Source organism: Microtus ochrogaster, linkage group LG4 (assembly GCF_000317375.1).
Source record: "Microtus ochrogaster isolate Prairie Vole_2 linkage group LG4, MicOch1.0, whole genome shotgun sequence".
Taxonomy (NCBI): Eukaryota; Metazoa; Chordata; class Mammalia; order Rodentia; family Cricetidae; genus Microtus; species Microtus ochrogaster.
The window spans coordinates 38,637,284-38,655,015 of record NC_022030.1 but is presented as its reverse complement, the minus strand read 5'-3'; the positions used below and the strand labels follow the sequence as shown (position 1 = coordinate 38,655,015).

The window sequence follows — 17,732 nt, the reverse complement described above, 5'->3', positions numbered from 1 at the left end:
ATGACCAGCTAAGGACTGCTCTTTTTTTTTATGAAACATCTTTTTTTTTTAATATAAAATTTCTGCCTCCTCCCTGCCTCCCTTTTCCCTCCCCCTCCCCCACTCCCTATCCCCCACTCCCCTCCCCCTCCCTCTCCAGTCCAAAGAACTGTCAAGGTTCCCTGCCCTGAGGGAAGTCCAAGGTTCTTTCCCCCTCCATCCAGGTCTAGGAGCATCCAAACAGGCTAGGCTCCCACAAAGCCAGTACATGCAGTAGGATCAAAACCCAGTGCCTTCTCAGCAGCCCTCATTGTCCTCCATGTTCAGAGAGTCTGGTTTTATCCGGTGCTTTTTCAGTCTCAGTCCAGCTGACCTTGGTAATAAGGACTGATCTTGTGGCAGGGGCATTACTAATTCTCAAGATAACAGTGCATATATGTACTATAAATAATATGTCTATAACCGACTTTTCCATGGGCAGAATTGTGAATATTTCCATTACAGAGAAAAGGGCATATTTTTATTTATTTTATTTTAATAACTTTATTCCTTTATCTAGAAGAAATAACTGATTCTGTGGAAGTAGGAGGAGCCCATCCAACATGGTGCATAGAACTTGAGATCAAAATATACTTTGTTAGCACTCCCATGTTTGGGAGAAGATAGACAGGCTGGTAGACATGGCCATAAATAGGTAGATAGACAGATCTTTAGAGATAATATGTAGATAGACAGATGAATAATATATAGCTAACTAGATGATGATAATCATAGATAGACAGGCAGATACATAGATACGTAGATGAAAGATTGATAGATGATAGATATCATATATATAATCTACCTATCTATCTATCATCTATCTATCTATAAGATAGAAAGAATACCTCAGCATCTAATATCTATGAAGTTTATTTCTCATTGGGTTGGAATGTCTTCAGGTTGATAGAGCTTGGGTCCTAACTATAGTCAAGATGCCACAGGGAAAATTTATTTTTACAGCAGAGTAGCAACACAGGAGTTTAAGTTTGTCAAGTTTTCTCAGAGTTGCCTTCTTTGTTAACTCTGATTCCTTTGTTCAATAAGCACAGCTTTTCAAGGGTAGCTTAAACAAATCAGAAGGAGATGCATATGCAGAAGCCATCATGACTTTTCAATGTTACTAAAGACACAACAACATCAACCCTCTCCTGAGAATGTCAGAGAGAGCACCTGTTTCTTTTAAGGTTAAACTTACAGTAGAACCCCTGTGAAAAAGAACCCCAAACACTTAAAAGTACATCATGGGTGGCCGACCACATTCTCCAGAAAGAAAGAACGAAGGTCATGGTGGGTGGAATGGATCTAGACTAAAGAGCAGCCACTTTCTGACTTCTGCTGGAAAAGGTAAATTCTAGCATAGTTGTTAATCGGAATTGTGCAGTCCAAATCTCTTTCTGATAATGGAATTTGGCTTTAGATAGGTGGCTTCCTTACACTTCTCTTAGCTATTCTTTGAACAAAAGCAGTTCTTTTGCTTGGCCCATCTGTGATTTAGAGGATAAACATGCGACCTTCTGGCACTAGGACTTCTGTGTTGTCAAAGCCACCAGGATCTCTCGAGTAAGTGACACAATGTTAGAGTCTGAATGTCAGACTCATTCACATTCAACATCCACAAGCCGCAAGTGATCCCACAAATGATGCTTTCTCTCCAGATAACGCTAAACTGTGCAGTCCAGTTTCTCTAAACCCGAGAGATCATGTGACAGAATACAACGATCCTTTTTACTCCTCAAATTATAAAGGATTATCCAGCGAGGAAGACAAGCATTTGCTTCTACTAGAAATGAGGCTGATAAATGAAAGGAACATTATAGATACCAAAGGCTCATAAAATCACAGACAGGGTGGCGTTCTTACACTGGGAGTACAAACAGGGACTTGCTTGATAGCTGATTTTGGAACAATGTTAATGATAGTTTAGTTTTGATTTTAAATAAATACATATTTAAAAGAAAAATAAGAAAAGATGATGCTTATTGCTTTGTTGTTAGCTCCATTTTTGTAGGGTCTGCTGTTATTTAACCTTAATAATGCTGAGCCTGGAAAATAAGGGAATGTTCAGAACAGGGACCTGTCTTAGAAGGAGCGCTGTTTAATATTCATTATAAGTATTTCTAATTATTAATGAATAATTTTTTTTTGTTTCTTTGGCTGTCTTGGAACTCTGTGCAGACCAGGCCAGCCTCAAACTCAGTACTTTTAAGGTTAATTGAAATTCAGTAGTCATTGGAGACATGTTTATGTGTGACTAGAGAGATGGCTCCGGGGTGAAGAGGTTTTCAGTGCAATTCTCAGACCCACATGACGACTCCCACCTTCTGTAACTTCAGTTCCCCGGGATCTGCTGCCCTCTCCTGGTCTTACAGGCACAAAGCGCTCACGGCATACAGAAACACGTACGTTTGTCTAATTTCTAGCAGCTTATGAATGTTGAATGTGAAGGAATCTGACACTCTGACTTTTTAGCATATGTGCACATAAAAATATATTGAAGATATTTATATGCAGTCTCTCAAGGGATATTGGAAACAGTATGCATTTCATTTTATTTTGTTACCACCCTATTTTGGTTAATGACTATGGGGGAAATAGTAGATTTCCCATAACTATTTGTTATAGTTTCAAATTTTCTTGTTACACAAACTTAAAATAGTGCCCAGTGTTCTAGGGAATTTTCACTTATTTGAAGATAACACAGTTAATTCTACAGGTGTTTCACGTTTATTACATAAGACGTTTGTGACTATGGGATTCAGCATGTCAATCCACAATTAGAAGGAATGTTTTAACTGATGGTCCTGGGCCAGAAGGAGGCTCAGCATGGGAAAGCACTTGCCCTGCAAAACTGACAGCCTGGGTTCAATCTCTGGGACCCACGAGAAGAGAGGAGAGAACAGATTCCACACAGTTGAACTCTGACCTCCACGTGCAAGCCCTCTCCATGATGCACATACATTAGATGATAGTATGTTTTTTTAATTCAAAGGAAAGATTATTATTCTTTATTTAAGTAGCATTATTTGTTGACCTTCCCAATTTTGGATTTTTCTAGTGCAGCGGGAAGGAAAGCTTAGTTGAAGTTATAGGCATAGGTCTTTACACTTTGTCATCGCCCTCATTGCTGGATGTCGATCTAATCGACAAGTACTAATGGTAATTTTCTCAGATAACTTAGGCAAGAGCAGTGAATTTCAGTGCATTACAGGCCGGGCACTGAGAATTTTTGCTAGGCACTGGAATGGCAATTGGGATGAGGCTCCCTCACTCTACCGAATCTGTTAGTAAACACAGTCATTGCTGATGTCCTAGCAGCTTCAAGACCAAGCGCAGAGTCCACAGCAGGCTTTCTCTGGCAGCCTCTTTGGAAAGGCAGCTCTCAGGAACATGGTCAAGACTAGATATCACTTGGAAATAGCAGTTCTACAATTGCAGGAGCTCGTGTTTTAACTGAACGACCCATGGCAAACAGGATACGAATTTAGAGTGATTATTAGTGGACATTTCCCCCTGAGATGCTTAGTGAGGCCTGGTGGCCTAAGTCTGCAGTTGTGTGTTGGCAAGCTCAGCACTTGGGAGGCAGAAGCAGGAAGCTTACAGATTTGAGGCTAACCTTGAATACACAGAAATCTTTGCAGTCAGTCTGGGGTATGTAGTAATAGTCTATCCAAGAATGGAGGGGGCTGGGAGGCTAGGAGGAAGAGGAAGAAATAAGAAAATTTTATGTTAAAATAAGGCGTCATACTCATCTCGGTTTTTTGTTTTTTTCCACCGGACCTTTTCATGTACAGCGAGTTCACTTTGTCACCCTCAGACTGCCAAAGCTAGCCATTGACATTTTGGGTACCGAAGTTTTAAAGACTTCATTATCCCCCCCCTTTCTTAAACTAAAATTTTATTCAGATAATATGTTTAAATTGTCTTTTTTTCTCCTTTATCTCCTCCCAGATCATCCCTGCCTGTCCATCCAACTTTATGTTTCTTCTCTGTGTCTCAACAAAAACAAAAACAAAAAATCAAAATAAACTAAAAAACAATAAACAAGGGAAAATGCTGAAGCAAAACAAAAATAAAGCCAGCCAATCTCATGGAGGATTGTGCGTGCGTGCGTGTGCATGTGTGCATGTGCATGTGCGTGTGTGTATGAGTGTGTGCGTGTGCGTGTATACATGTGCATGTGCGTGTGCATGTGCGCGTGTGCATGGGTGATGATCAACTACTCCCAGGCTTGGGGCTTTCCCTGAATTGTGATGATGTAACTAGCAACGCTCCATTGGAGGATAGTGTTTTTCCCATTCCTAATAGGGATCAATTGATTAGGGGCGGGACTCCGCATACACACATTACCTTTTCCATGCTGGTGTACTGTCTGTCTTGAACCTGTGAGAGACCTGTGAATGCTGCCCAGTGTCTATGAGTTCATATGTACCCATCGTGCTGTGGATAGAAGACATTCTTTCCTTACAGTCATCTACCCGGGCATTAAAATCTGTCTTCTTTTCTGCTTCGGTGCCCGAGTTTTAAGGACAGGGCTTTGATGAAGACAAACTACTGAGGGCTGAGGGCTTCAACATCCCTTACTCTCTGAACATTGTCTAGATGTGGGTCTCCTGTTAATTCCCATCTTCTTTAAAAAAAAAAAAACCTCTTATGACTGTTGAGCAAGACACTTATCTTCATAGAAATAAAGAAATATGTCATTTTACTGATATGTTCCTTCAGCATAATAGTGCTACGTGTTCCCCTAGTGATGGAGGAAGGTCATTGGTTGATTAAATAAAGAAGCTGCTTGCCCTGATAGGTTAGAACTCTGGGAGGAAGAGGAAGTGAGCTCAGAGACTCGACAGCTCTCCTCTTGGGGGCAGACGCCTCAGAGAGACACGATGCTCCACTCTTGCGGGCAGAGGCGAGAGCTCTGCTCTCTGAGGCACACGCGATGAAGCTCCAACCCAGGATGGACGTAGGCTAGAATCTTCCTGGTAAGCGCACCTTGGGGTGCGACACACATGATTGGAAATGGGTTAGTCCAGGAGCGAGAGTTAGCCGAGAAAAGGGCTAAAGCTAAAGAGCCAAGCAGTATTTAAAAGAATACAGTGTCCGTGTAATTATTTCAGGTAAAGCTAGCCTTGTGGGCAGCGGGGTACTGGGAACGCAGCCCCGCCGCTCCCATTACTACACCCTAGGCCTTAAATCTTGGATATATACCCACATAACTCTATATCTTACTGCAGAGATACTTACTCATCCACGTTCAGCTGGATTCACGATAGCCAGAAATTAGAAGCAGTCTTGATGTCCATTAACTGAGGAACGGGTAGTGAAAGTGTGGTTCATTTGCACAATGCACTATTATTCAACTGTTAAATGGGTAGGGCTAGAAAGTCATCCCGAGCCAGGCAACCCAGACCCCAGAGACAAATATTGAATATTTTCTTCAAGTGTGGACGCTAGCTTTTAAGCTTTCCATGTGTGCGCTACAATCCAAATCACCACAAAGTTTAGGCACCTACTAACGGGACGAGGGCAGAGAGGGTCTCCAAGGAAGGAGAAATAGAGCAGAGTGTTGTGGAGACTTGGAAGGGAAACTAGACATGGAGGATTGAGTGAGGAGAGGAGTGGGAGAGCAGGACATGGATGGGGTGTGGGGAGAACTAACACTGAAAGCCTCTTGACACACATCACATGGATCCCACGCCACTCCTTAAATGCCCCTCAAAATTAGCTGTCTCTTCCTCCTAACTTCTCCCATGCCTGCCCATCCCCCAATCCACCTATAAAATCTATTCTATTTCCCATCTCCCAGGGAGAACCATGTCTTTCCCGTCTCTTGTCCTTCCTCCCTAGATCTATGATAGTAGTTTGGTCATCATATATTTAATAGCAATGTCCATATTTATCTTTCTGGGTCTGGGTTACCTCAGTATAGATAATTTTTCTAGTTTCACCCATTTGCTTGTAAATTTCATGATATCATTTTTTTAAACAGCTAGTAGTACTACATTGTGTAAATTTAACACATTTTCCTTATCCATTCTTCTGTTGAGGGACATCTAGTTTGTTTCAAATTTTGGGCTGTTATAAATAGTGCATTAAGGAACATGGTTGATCAAGTGTCCTTGTGGTAAGATAAAGCAATTTTTGGGTATATGCCCAAAGTGGAATAGCTGGTTCTTGAGGAAGATCAATTCCCAACTTCCTGAGGAACTGCCATACTGCTTATCATAGCAGTAGTACTATATCGCCCTCCCACCTAGAATGGAGGAGTGTTCTGTTGCTGCACATCCTCACTCGAATGAGGGGTCACTTATGCTATCGATCTTAGCCATTGTGTCAGGTGTAAGATGAAATCTCAAAGTAGTTTCAATTTGCATTTCCTTAATGGCTAAGAATGATAAACATTTCTTTTAGTGTTTCTCAGCCACTTGAATTCCCTCTATTGAAAATTCTCTGTTTAGATCTCTCTATTTAGATCTGTATCCATTTTTTAAATAGTATTATTTGGCTTTTGATATCAAGTTTCTTCAGTTCTTTATATATTTGGATACTAGTCCTCTATCAAATGTGGAGTTCATAAAAATATTTTCCCATACCATAGGCTCCCCTTTTGTCCAAAGGACAGTGTCCTTTGCATTACAGAAGCTTTTCAGTTTCACAAAGTCCCATTTATTAATTGGTTTTCTCAGTACCTGTGCTATGGGTGTTATGTTCAGAAAGTCTTCTGTAGTGTGGAGTGGCAGGCCGCTTACCACCACCCAGCTCCTACATGGCTAGCTTTACCCAAAATAATTACATGAAAACTATATTCTTTTAAACACTGCTTGGCCCATTAGCTCTAGCCTCTTACTGGCTAACTCTCACATCTTGATTAACCCATATCTAATAATCTGTGTAGTACCACAAGGTGGTGGCTTACTGGTAAGATCTTAACCTGCATCCATCTTGGAGAGGAGAGCTATGGTGACTGCCTGACTCAGCTTCCTTCTCCCAGAATTCTGTTCTTCTACTCCACCCACCTAAGGGCTGGCCTATCAAAAGCCAAGCAGTTTCTTTATTAATTAACCAATGAAAGCAACAGATAGATAGATGACACTCCCACATCAGTCTTCTCCTGGGCCAATACATTCAAGGCTATTTTCTACTTTCTCTTCTATCAGGTTCAGTGCATTAGTTTTATTTGATCCATGTGGAGTTGAATTTTGTAAAGGGTAGTAAGTATGGATCTATTTGCATTTTTCTACATGCAGACATCCAGTTTGACAGCACCATTTGTTGAAGATGCTACCTTGTTTTCAGTTTATATTTCTGGTTTCTTTATCAAAAATCAGGTGACCATAGGTGTGCGGATTTATATCTGGGTCTTCAATTTGATTCTATTTATCATATCTGTTTTTTTGTGTGTGTGTGCTTTAGGCATGGATTTTATTCATTTTTACTCTAAAACATTATACATGACTAACTTTAGAAAAGTACAAATTAAAAATCATTTATATATAAACTCATATGCTTATTTGTTATGAAGCTAGAGTTACTATTGTATATTTGGGGCCAATCTGATGACAGTCCCCACCACCCCAAGGAATTGAGAAAATTGTCTTAAAAAAAAGAACCAACTAAACAAAATATCAGATGAGGCTGAGGACGTGGCTCAGCTGGTGGAATGCTGGCCAGGCGTGCACAAGCCCCACATAAGCAGAGTGTGGTGGTACAGGCCTATAATCCTAGCACTCAGGAGGTAGAGACAGGGAGATCAATAGTTCAGGGTCCTCAGTTACAGGTTTGAGGCCAATATGGGATAAATGAGCCAGTCTCAAAAATAATTATCAGATACTGAAGAATGTTTCTTGTGCTGTGAGCAAACACCAGAACCAGAAAGCGCTGTGGTATCTGCCTCAAAGCTGCCCGTGTTGGATGGCATCAGTTCCCAACATTGGTCCAGAAAATGCCCAGGGCTCCTGTGTTAACCCCAGATTAGCCCTGCATTAGGCACACACACCACAGGGCCTCTGAATCCTGTTGCTGACCTGGGCTGAAGTGTGGACTGGAGCAGCTTCCCTCCTGTTAGTGGCAGGATGATTTCTGAAAGCCCATCTCCATGGGATGGCATCTACTCCCATTAGGAAGGACATACGATGAGATTCTTAGGAAATGAAAAACAGGGATATTTCCATGTCCTAAGTTCCTGGTTATTGCTACTTTTAACAAATTACATGCAGAGTAGCTTCTTGTGGTTTTTACCACCTGACAATTATTAGTCACAACTCACTGGTCCTCTGGGCTAGTTGCTAAGTTGCTTTGTGAGCACTCTGGTGGAAGTCCACACAGCTCCTAAAGGCTTGAGGCCTTTTCCTTCCCAAGTGACTGTCCATGGCTTCCACGTCTCTTCCACACGAACCCTGTCACCTTCCAGTTAAAGGATTTTGTGAGGAGCCTACTCAGGTAATCCAAGTCTTATTTCAAATTTATCTGACTAGAAACCTTAATTCCCTTCTGCCAAGGGTACTGGGATGGGGGAAGGACAGACGGCGGCGTTCTGCCTGTCACAATCTGAGTAGTATGAAGCTTGAAGAGCTGAGTGCATACCCTCCATTAGGCAACAACTGTGTCTAATTGGGAGATACTTTTGTCAGTCAGGGTGTGGAAAGTAGCTCAGGTCAGGGCCTGATATTTGGGTGGCCATTGGCGGGTGACTAAGGACAAGGATATTGCTATAGAGTACCAGTAACTGGTGAGAAACACCTGAGAAACAGCCAAGTTCAAGGCCTGTGCTGGGCACTGACCTCCCACGTTCACATGGGACATTATGCAGAAGACTCAAGTTCTGGAGAAGGTACAAGACATGGAGGTGGGGGTGGGGGATGGTTCAAGCCACTACTGGTAGGACAGGAGCCTAGGTAACAGAAGCACAGCCCTCAGTGCCCACGCCGTGAGTGGCAGAGACAAGGTTGAACTCCTGAGGAGGCCCACAGCCTTCTTTGCTTACAGAATACAATTCTCTCTAGAGAAGGGTGAGCAAATGGAGCACCCAAGTCAGCCCTTCAGCACTGAGACGTGTGTAACAGGTAAGTAAAAGATCTGGGTGACAGCTACCAAGGTGTATGTGGCATGAGATGACAACCCTCTCCCACCCAGACATGGCCATGTGCAAGATTCTGATGCGCTAAGGCATGCTCAAACTGGAGTGTGACTACTGGAGTTACACAGCTGGTTCCCAGTCCTGAGCAAGGTCAGATTGGTCTAGAGCTGTGGTTCTCAACCTCTGTCATGCTGTGATCCTTTGATACAGTTATTCCTCATGTTGTGCTGATCCCCAACCAGAAAATTGTTTTGTTCCTACTTCATAACTGTAACGTTGGTGTTAGGATTTGTGACGTAAACATGAGACCAACATAGAGGTCATGGCCCACAGGTTGAGAACCACTGGTCTAGAGGCTAACTTAAACAGAATTCTGTCCTCTGAGAATGAAGGGCTTTTCTTTTTTGTACCTTGTGCTTGAATCTATGAAAGACCAAGATCATCTGAGGGAGTGGCCTAACAGGTCTTTGCTAACAGACACACCCGTAGGATGTGTCATGGCCCATGCCAATGGGTCGGGACAGGGTGGGGAGAGGCAGCTGCTTCAGGCGGTCTCTCCACTGCTGCCCATGTGGTGGTATGGAACACCTCACTCTCTTTGTGGCTGGTCTGAGGGGCATCTCCCTTACCAAAGAGGCTGATACAGGATCATCTACACAGAACTGAATGAAGCCATGAAGGTTTCCCAAGAGGCTGCTGAAGTTTCTTTGGCCATGAAAAGGGTTTTCTCCCAACTCCAGAATACCAAGGGGCAGCCTGGAACTGCCTCTGCCAGCTTCCCGACAGCTCAATTACACAACCGCTGAGGATGGAGGATGGAGGTCGGCTGAGTGTAGCATCAATCCCTCCACTCCTCACCCCTGCTAGGACTTCTGCCTGAGCGAGAGAAAGCAGGCCAGCAATGGGGTATCTGTGTGAAGTGCCACACCAAGAGACAGGAAAATGTCCTTATGTGAGTCTCAATGCCAGACTGCAAGGGCTGGTAGAAGAAAAGTCCCATCGTGTGGCTCTCTGAACCTGGAGCGTCCTGAAGCTTGCTGTGCAGTTCAGGGTGGGGATGGTGCCGCCAGCAGATGAAACACCTTCCTTCCCATTGGTCCTTATGTTTGACTTCACACAAGTGGTCTAAGGTTGTGTTAACTCACTGTTGAGGATCTCACATGGGTCCACATGTAGGTTACCTGCTGTCCAAAATGCCGTGTTTGACATTCAATCCATGCGCAGAAACATCAAATCCAAGCACTGCACTCAGATGGAAGGACGGCAGCTGGAAAGCCTCCAGCTCAGAGGTCTATCTCCACAGAGGAGAAACAAATTTGTTGGTCCCCATGGAAGACATGGCACAACACATGCTTTCTCCATTCACTGATCACTGAGTGAAGCTGTGTGATGTACTCTTGACGGCACTTAGCGGAGGTGACCCTGGGCATTTAATTGCTTTATTCCTGAACTTAAGAGGTGATGAGAATAGCACCCATTCCATAATTAGGTTTAAATACATCAATGCAAGGAAAACACCTTAGTCAGGGCCCTGCACATGCCAACAACTGCTCGCTACTATTACTTAAAACACTTTCACCCAAGGAGGTGAAAGTTTTAGAACAGAAAATAGGAAGTTTAGCCACTGGTACTGGTTCCTGACATAAGCAGCTTCCACCTGCTCATCCAAAACTCATCACGAGTGGTCCTCAATATCTGCAGGTGACTGATCCAAGCCAGCTTGGCAGATGGAAAACTGATCAAGAAATGCAGTTTTAGGAACAGGGCAATAAAGTTTAATCTTGCAACTTAATAGACTTGGAGGCGTTCTGGTCAATGTAGAAGACCTTGCGAGCCTCAGAGGAGAAGCCCAGGCCAGCCCCACGGCTGTACTTGCAGCTCATGGCCCGGTCATAGTCCTGCTGCAGATTCTGCTGGAGTGTGTCTGAAGACTTCTTGTCCAGGGCCATGTTGTGCCTGCTAGTCATGCTGGGAGGGCGGCTGAATGACGGGGACAGATGCTTAAAGCCTCCCATAAGGTTCAGGAATTTCAGCTTCTGCTCTTCATTTTCAAAGCCAGCAGTGTCCCACTGGCCAAACTGGGTTCCTGTTCACTTCTTGGGTTCTGAAGCCTCTGTCTTGCCTGACTCACGGTCAATCTCCTCTTGCAAGGCCTTCCTCCTCACCTGATCTATGCAGGCCTCGTCCATGTTGCCTCTCTTTTCCAGTACCACCTCCAGGTCTGTGTCCGACTCCTCTTCTTCCTCCTGCCAGCGGTCTTCCTTTACTCCACTGTCTTTCCTCTTCTTTTTCTTCCTTTTCACAGCCAGCCCTTCACCGTCTGGCTGCTCCACCTTTTTCTTGGATTTCACTTTCTTCTTCCCATGGGATTTTGGGCTGTCTATGGGAATGTAGTCCAAAACTTCGCTTTTGAGTGACTTCTTACTTCCTTTCTTCAGGCTGCTCTCTACAGAGCGCTTGGAGTGGATTGGGAGCATGTCTCCCTCTTGGTGGGTCTTCTTCTTTTTTTCTCTTTGTGCTGTGCTCTCTGGGGCTCCCCTGCTTCCTTTTCTGCCCCAAGGCCACCTGCTCCTCACCCTCTGTCTCCCCTGAGCATGGCCACAGAGCATCCCCAGTCTCACAGAACCAAGAGTCCTGGGGAGGACAGGCCTCAGTGTCCAGAACCTTTTTTTCTTTCCTGTGTTTTTTGGCCTTTTACTGGCTTTGCTTACTTCCTCAGCACACTTGGGGTCTGGGGAGGTCTTCAGCACTGAGCCTTGGGAGGTGGCTGGTGGTAAGGACTTCCTCCTCTTCTTTTTCTTCTCTCCACTGAGGCATTCTGCTGACTGCTCACGATCCTGCCTTCTAGGGCTGGAGGACTTTTTCCGTCCTCTCTGTGTGGCCTCAGACTCCAGGTGCTCCTCCAAGTGAGCACTAGGGGACGCTTTCTTCTTATTTCTCTTGCCCAGTGATGTCTCAGGGTCCTGTCCTTCACCCACATTGTTGAAGGGGGATGTGACTCTTGGAGGAGAAACATCGACAAAATAGTCGTTATTGTTTAGGACTGAGTATTGAGTCTCTGGTTCTGTGACCTCTGTAACCATTGCCTTCTTTCTCTTCTTTTTCTTCTTCTCTGGGAGCCGTGGGCCCAGGTCTACTTTCTGAGTCTTGATGACCATTCCTGGTGCACCCGCAGGCCAAACCACCCCACGTGAGCGCCCTCACCGCTGTGACCTGGAAGTCATTTTTGTGCTTCTCTATCGTTTCTGTTTTTATGTGATTTTTGTTATTATAGATATTCAGTACAATTTCAAATTTGAAATGGTGAGTCCTCCAGAGGTCATGAAGGTGATCCTAGTGTAATCTCCAAATAAGGAGGGAGACAAGAGTCCCAACTGGTTATCTCTTGTCACAAAACAAAGCTTTCATTACTGGGATTGGGATATATTCTATTGAGTTGTGGGCAAAAGGGGCATCTCCAAATATCACAGGCTATTGCCAAGGCTGTTAGTTGTTTTCCATCCTGATGGTATGGTTCTATTTCTGCGGACAACACTTATTTGTGTTATTAAACATGGAGAAAGCAGGCTGGTGCCCAGCTAGACTTCACCCAGATTGACTAGCATTCATGGTTCTGGAAGGCATTTTAATACCACCAAAGGAGAAAGGTAACCATCAGTCTCGTCCAGCTACAAACCCTGTGACTTACAACAGTAATGTGTTTGCTAGATAAGGGGTTCACTAGTGACAGAAATGTTATGAGCGTAGCCACGCCTGCTCCCTTAAAGAAGAAAACCTTCATTTTTCTCTGATGCTAGGCCCTGAGTAGATTCTGGAGTCCCTACAAAATTAAGTCAGACTGGCAGATTGTTAAAGAGAAGTTTGGTAGCAGATGGATCCCACACAGATGGACCAATTTCAAACTCAAGAGAGTTTTGGTGAGAAGTGCTAGCTGAAAGTCCACGTAATCAGGAAGGCAAAGGGAAAAGGGTACCTTAGGCACAATGTATTTAGAAGAAAGTTTCAAGTGTTAGCAGGGAGGGGATGGATCTGACTTGCATTTCTAGAACATCTGACATCCTGGATGAATACGGTGGTCCATGCTGAGGGTTGACAACCATGCTGGGGGCTGATATCCTGGGTGAATACTGTGGCCCAGGCTGGGTCTGACATCCTGGGTGAGTACTGTGGTCCACGCTGGGGGTTGACAACCATGCTGGGGGCTGATATCCTGGGTGAGTACTGTGGCCCAGGCTGTGTCTGACATCCTGAATGAGTACTGTGGTCCATGCTGGGGGTTGACAACCATGCTGGGTCTGACATCCTGGATGAGTACTGTGGCTCATGCTGGGAATTGACATCCTGGGTGAGTACTGTGGTCCACGCTTGGGGTTGACAACCATGCTGGGGCTGACATCCTGGGTGAGTACTGTGGCCCAGGCTGGGTCTGACATCCTGGATGAGTACTGTGGTCCATGCTGGGGGTTGACAACCATGATGGGAATTGACATCCTGGATGAATACTGTGGCTCATGCTGGGAATTGACATCCTGGGTGAGTACTGTGGTCCACGCTTGGGGTTGACAACCATGCTGGGGCTGACATCCTGGTGAGTACTGTGGCCCAGGCTGGGTCTGACATCCTGGATGAGTACCGTTGTCCATGCTGGGGGTTGACAACCATGCTGGGAATTGACATCCTGGGTGAGTACTGTGGCTCATGCTGGAAATTGACATCCTGTGGCTAACAGAGACAGTTACTCCTAACAGTTAAACTATCTTAAGGTCAAATTAAGACTTTATTCTGAACTTAATAAGGCATTATTCATATCTTTCTTTAATCACCAAAGATTTGTCCTAGACTCTAATACTGTAAGTCAAATCTAGTTACTATTGAAAAACCCAGCCGGGCGATGGTGGCGCACGCCTTTAATCCCAGCACTCGGGAGGCAGAGGCAGGCGGATCTCTGTGAGTTCGAGACCAACCTGGTCTACAGAGCTAGTTCCAGGACAGGCTCCAAAGCCACAGAGAAACCCTGTCTCGAAAAACAAACAAACAAACAAACAAACAAAAAAAAAGAAAAACCCACAAGCGAATTATGGACTGGGACAAAGTCAGAGCCTATATTTCTAGTTCTCAGTCTCAGACCTTTGATACCATGTTCCGAATGAATCAAAAATATAGGTTACTATGTTTAATATTGATTTTTAAAAAAATCCAACTTTGATAGTATCTCATAACTATCAACAGAATTAATAATTAGAGCCATCTTTCTGAAGAAAGATTGTGAAACAATTCACTCACATGTGCAGTAAAATATGCATGGTTTTACTCTCAGAAGTACTAAAAATTAACTGATTTTCCAACTGCTGTTGACATAGCTCTATGTGCCTTTAACTACAACAAATCAGAAAATTCAGATCAATTTTAGCAAATTATTCAATGACAAATAATTCCATGTATAAATCACACAGATAACATGTTCTTTCTTTTCGTTCTCAAAACGACATTAAAAATGCTAGAGATTTTTTTGGTCATGATTTGAATGTTGTTATTAATCATCCTAATTATGAAGTTCCTTGAGTCAATAGTTTACATAAAATAAACTTTCTTTTTATTAGAAAATTCAGTCATTGCTTCAAAGGTATTGATATTCTCTCTGGTGATAATTGCATCTGTAATAGTTCTATTATTACTTTATAACCTGTAATATGAGCATTGACTTCTTTTTCCACATGTGAAATCTTTTTATTCTTGGAATTATTCTTCCCCAATGTTGCAGAACGTTTTCAAAATGAACTTATTTCCATGTGACATAAGCATAGCTAGGAAGATGTGAAGGCTCCACAGGACACATCGGGAAACCCATTGCTCGAGCGCAGTACTGCAGTGTGCCTGCATCAAGCACCTCTAGACTTCATTGGTTTTTAGACTGAAATGTCTTTGTTTGTTTGTTTTTTCAAACAGACAAGTGGTTGGATTTTTGGGTATTCATTGGCTCAGGACATCGGTCCTACAATTATACTCTGGTGCCCAGTCCTCCACTGAAGAATTAAGGTGGGCATTCCAAGAAAGGGTCCCAAGTGTCAGCAGAAGTGGTCGGTGTTGGGAGTGGGAAGAGAATGAACCAGGAAACGATTTTGATGAAATACCTACCCCTGACAGTAGAGTCAGGGAATCCACAGGAAGAGTATGTTCTTATTTTTAACAATCCAGGGGAGAAGGATAAATATGAGCTGACACCTGTGTTCACAAATACATTAATGCTGTTGTCATGGAAAGAGTATCTCTCCAGCTGGCAACATCTACACCAACAGGAAGCAAATGCAGGCACCTAGGCTCTAGCCCATAAAAAAACATACCCTGCACTTTAATATTATTCTTTTGGTGGATTGCAAGCACATTGACATTTGATATTAAAATTCAGATCCTGCTTTTGACATTAACAAGATAAACAACACACCTTCAAATTTATCAAAATTACTTGTGGGAATTTCCTTTCAAGTTTAAATTACACATTTTAGAAAATGGAAACCTTTTAGAAAATATTTGATCAAAAGTTCAGTTTCTTCCTTGTTTTTTCTTTGACAAGATATATCAAATTATTTACAAATGAGGATTAAAGCACCCAGTTACTTGTGAAGTGTTAAATTGTAATATTAACATATAAACATTTTATATGGTTTGAATAGATCTGGGTAAGGTTACTTTCATATCTCGTTTCCAGTTTCAAATGTGATACTGTGCATGGTTCTTTTTAAGCTGACCTAGATGGCTAGTCTTCCTTGAGTGGGCACTAGCTCCACAGTAGTGCTCAGTGTGTATGACTGAAATGACCGTGTGGTCAAGTTTGTATGTATAGTAGTCTTCAAGGCAATAAACACGAAGTGCCTAAATAACACATCAATAAAAAAATAGAAGTATATGCCAAATGGACACCGATTTAGCCATCCTCTTTGGGCTATGGAACTGAGGGCTTTATCCACATCTCCAAATAACCAGAACATACAGAAATGTTTTGGGAAGTGTCTCTGAGCTAGCTTAGGAAGGTTTAAGATAGTCTTTAGACTTCATTTATATCTTCCACACCTGTCCACCACACGTAGTACATTATATAGCTCCAAGAACTTTTCATTTTAACTTAGCTTCATTTTATTTTGCTCATTGCTGAACCTAACACACTTTGCCTAGCAGTTTTTGCGGCAGATGCTCTTCAATACCATCCAAAGAACTCAGATCCGCCACTGAGAACAAAGTGGCATCACTGACATTCAAAGGACATGCTGTTATGTCAGAAGGCAATTTCCAAAGAGGGTCCAAGATGGTTTTGGGCAAAAACGAATATGTTGTAAGAATGTAGGGTGTTCTCAGACAGTTATTCTCAAGTAGTTTTAATTTGCCAGGTTTGGAGACCCAAGCCTATAATCCCAACACTTTGGAGGTGGAGGCGGGAGGAGCAGGGTAGTAGAAGCAGGAGGATGGGGGTTCTAGTGGAGGTGGAGGCTGGGGGACACAAGTTCAACTCCATCTTTGGCTCAATAGCAAATACTCAGTCTGGGTTATATGAAGAAGCCCTACCTCAAGAAAATAAAAAGTGCAAAAAGCAAACAAAACCCTCAAAGTTAACGGTTAGGCAATTCTTTTTTTTTTCATTTTATTTTTTCTTTATTATTTTTTTTTAAAATTCTAATCATTTATTAACCAAACACGAGTACTCAAGTTCATAAGTACATGCACTATAGCTGAAATTACATATTGGCTCTAATATAATAGGAGTGAGTGGCTGGGTTAGGCGATTCTTACATATTTGCTAAGACACTTTATTGTCTTGAAAATGTCGTATAGCTGAAGGAAGTAAAAAGGCTAAAATTCCCATTGTGTGATCTCCCTCTTTAATTTAAAGTGGAAACTTGAGGCACAGGTAGAAATAAGACCAAATAGATCACTATAAAAATGATAGAAGGTTCTAGGTCAGGTTGGTTATTGGAAACAAACTCACTATCACACTCATCAACTATCAGGACTTGTTGCCAAGGGGTTCCATTATATACAGGGCATGAAGGACTCTATAAATCATGGGATTCACTGACATTTAATTACGTCCAGCCCTATTAATATGAACTGTGCAGTGTTTTAGGTGTTTACGTTTACAAGCCTTCTCATAGTCACATTTGAAAAGTTTTTCATATATTATTTTTGTCTAATGTCCTAGTGCTGATGATTTTGAAGTGTTGGAAACTGTGGGGTAATCATCCTTGAACCTTAAACATAAGCACCTGTTCTTACGCTCAGGAGCTGAGGAAAAGGGATTCAAATGTAAGCACAGGCCTTGCTTCCCCAGGAAAACCCAGTTCTCACACACCTCTACCTCCCATGGGTTTCTAGGACTCCATCTAGGGTATTTGTAGAGTAGTTTCCAGTCTTTCGGGAGGTGGGATGCCTGTCCTCATTTTTGTAATTCCGCACTTCTGGGCTCATCAGAACTGAACCATTTTGAATGGTAGGTGTCAACATGGCGTCAGTCTGTCTCACACTTCCTCGTATTGATGCCAACATGGTACCATTTCACACTTCCTTGTAATGACGTCAACATGGTGCAGCCTCACACTTCCTCGTAATGACGCCAACATGGTGCCAGCCTCACACTTTCTTGTAATGA

The 17,732-nt window shown here is 43.0% G+C and overlaps 1 protein-coding gene across 1 annotated transcript; it reads right to left on the bottom strand.

Annotated features, from left to right (window-relative positions):
- Window positions 1-10,759: 10,759 nt before the first annotated feature.
- Window positions 10,760-12,280, bottom strand: LOC101986598 (lysine-rich nucleolar protein 1-like). The gene is given in 3 exon segments (XM_026786444.1): window positions 10,760-11,605; window positions 11,607-11,784; window positions 11,787-12,280. Coding segments are annotated over 3 exon segments (1,380 nt in total). The 5' UTR covers window positions 12,253-12,280; the 3' UTR covers window positions 10,760-10,869.
- Between the last annotated feature and the right edge of the window lie 5,452 nt (window positions 12,281-17,732).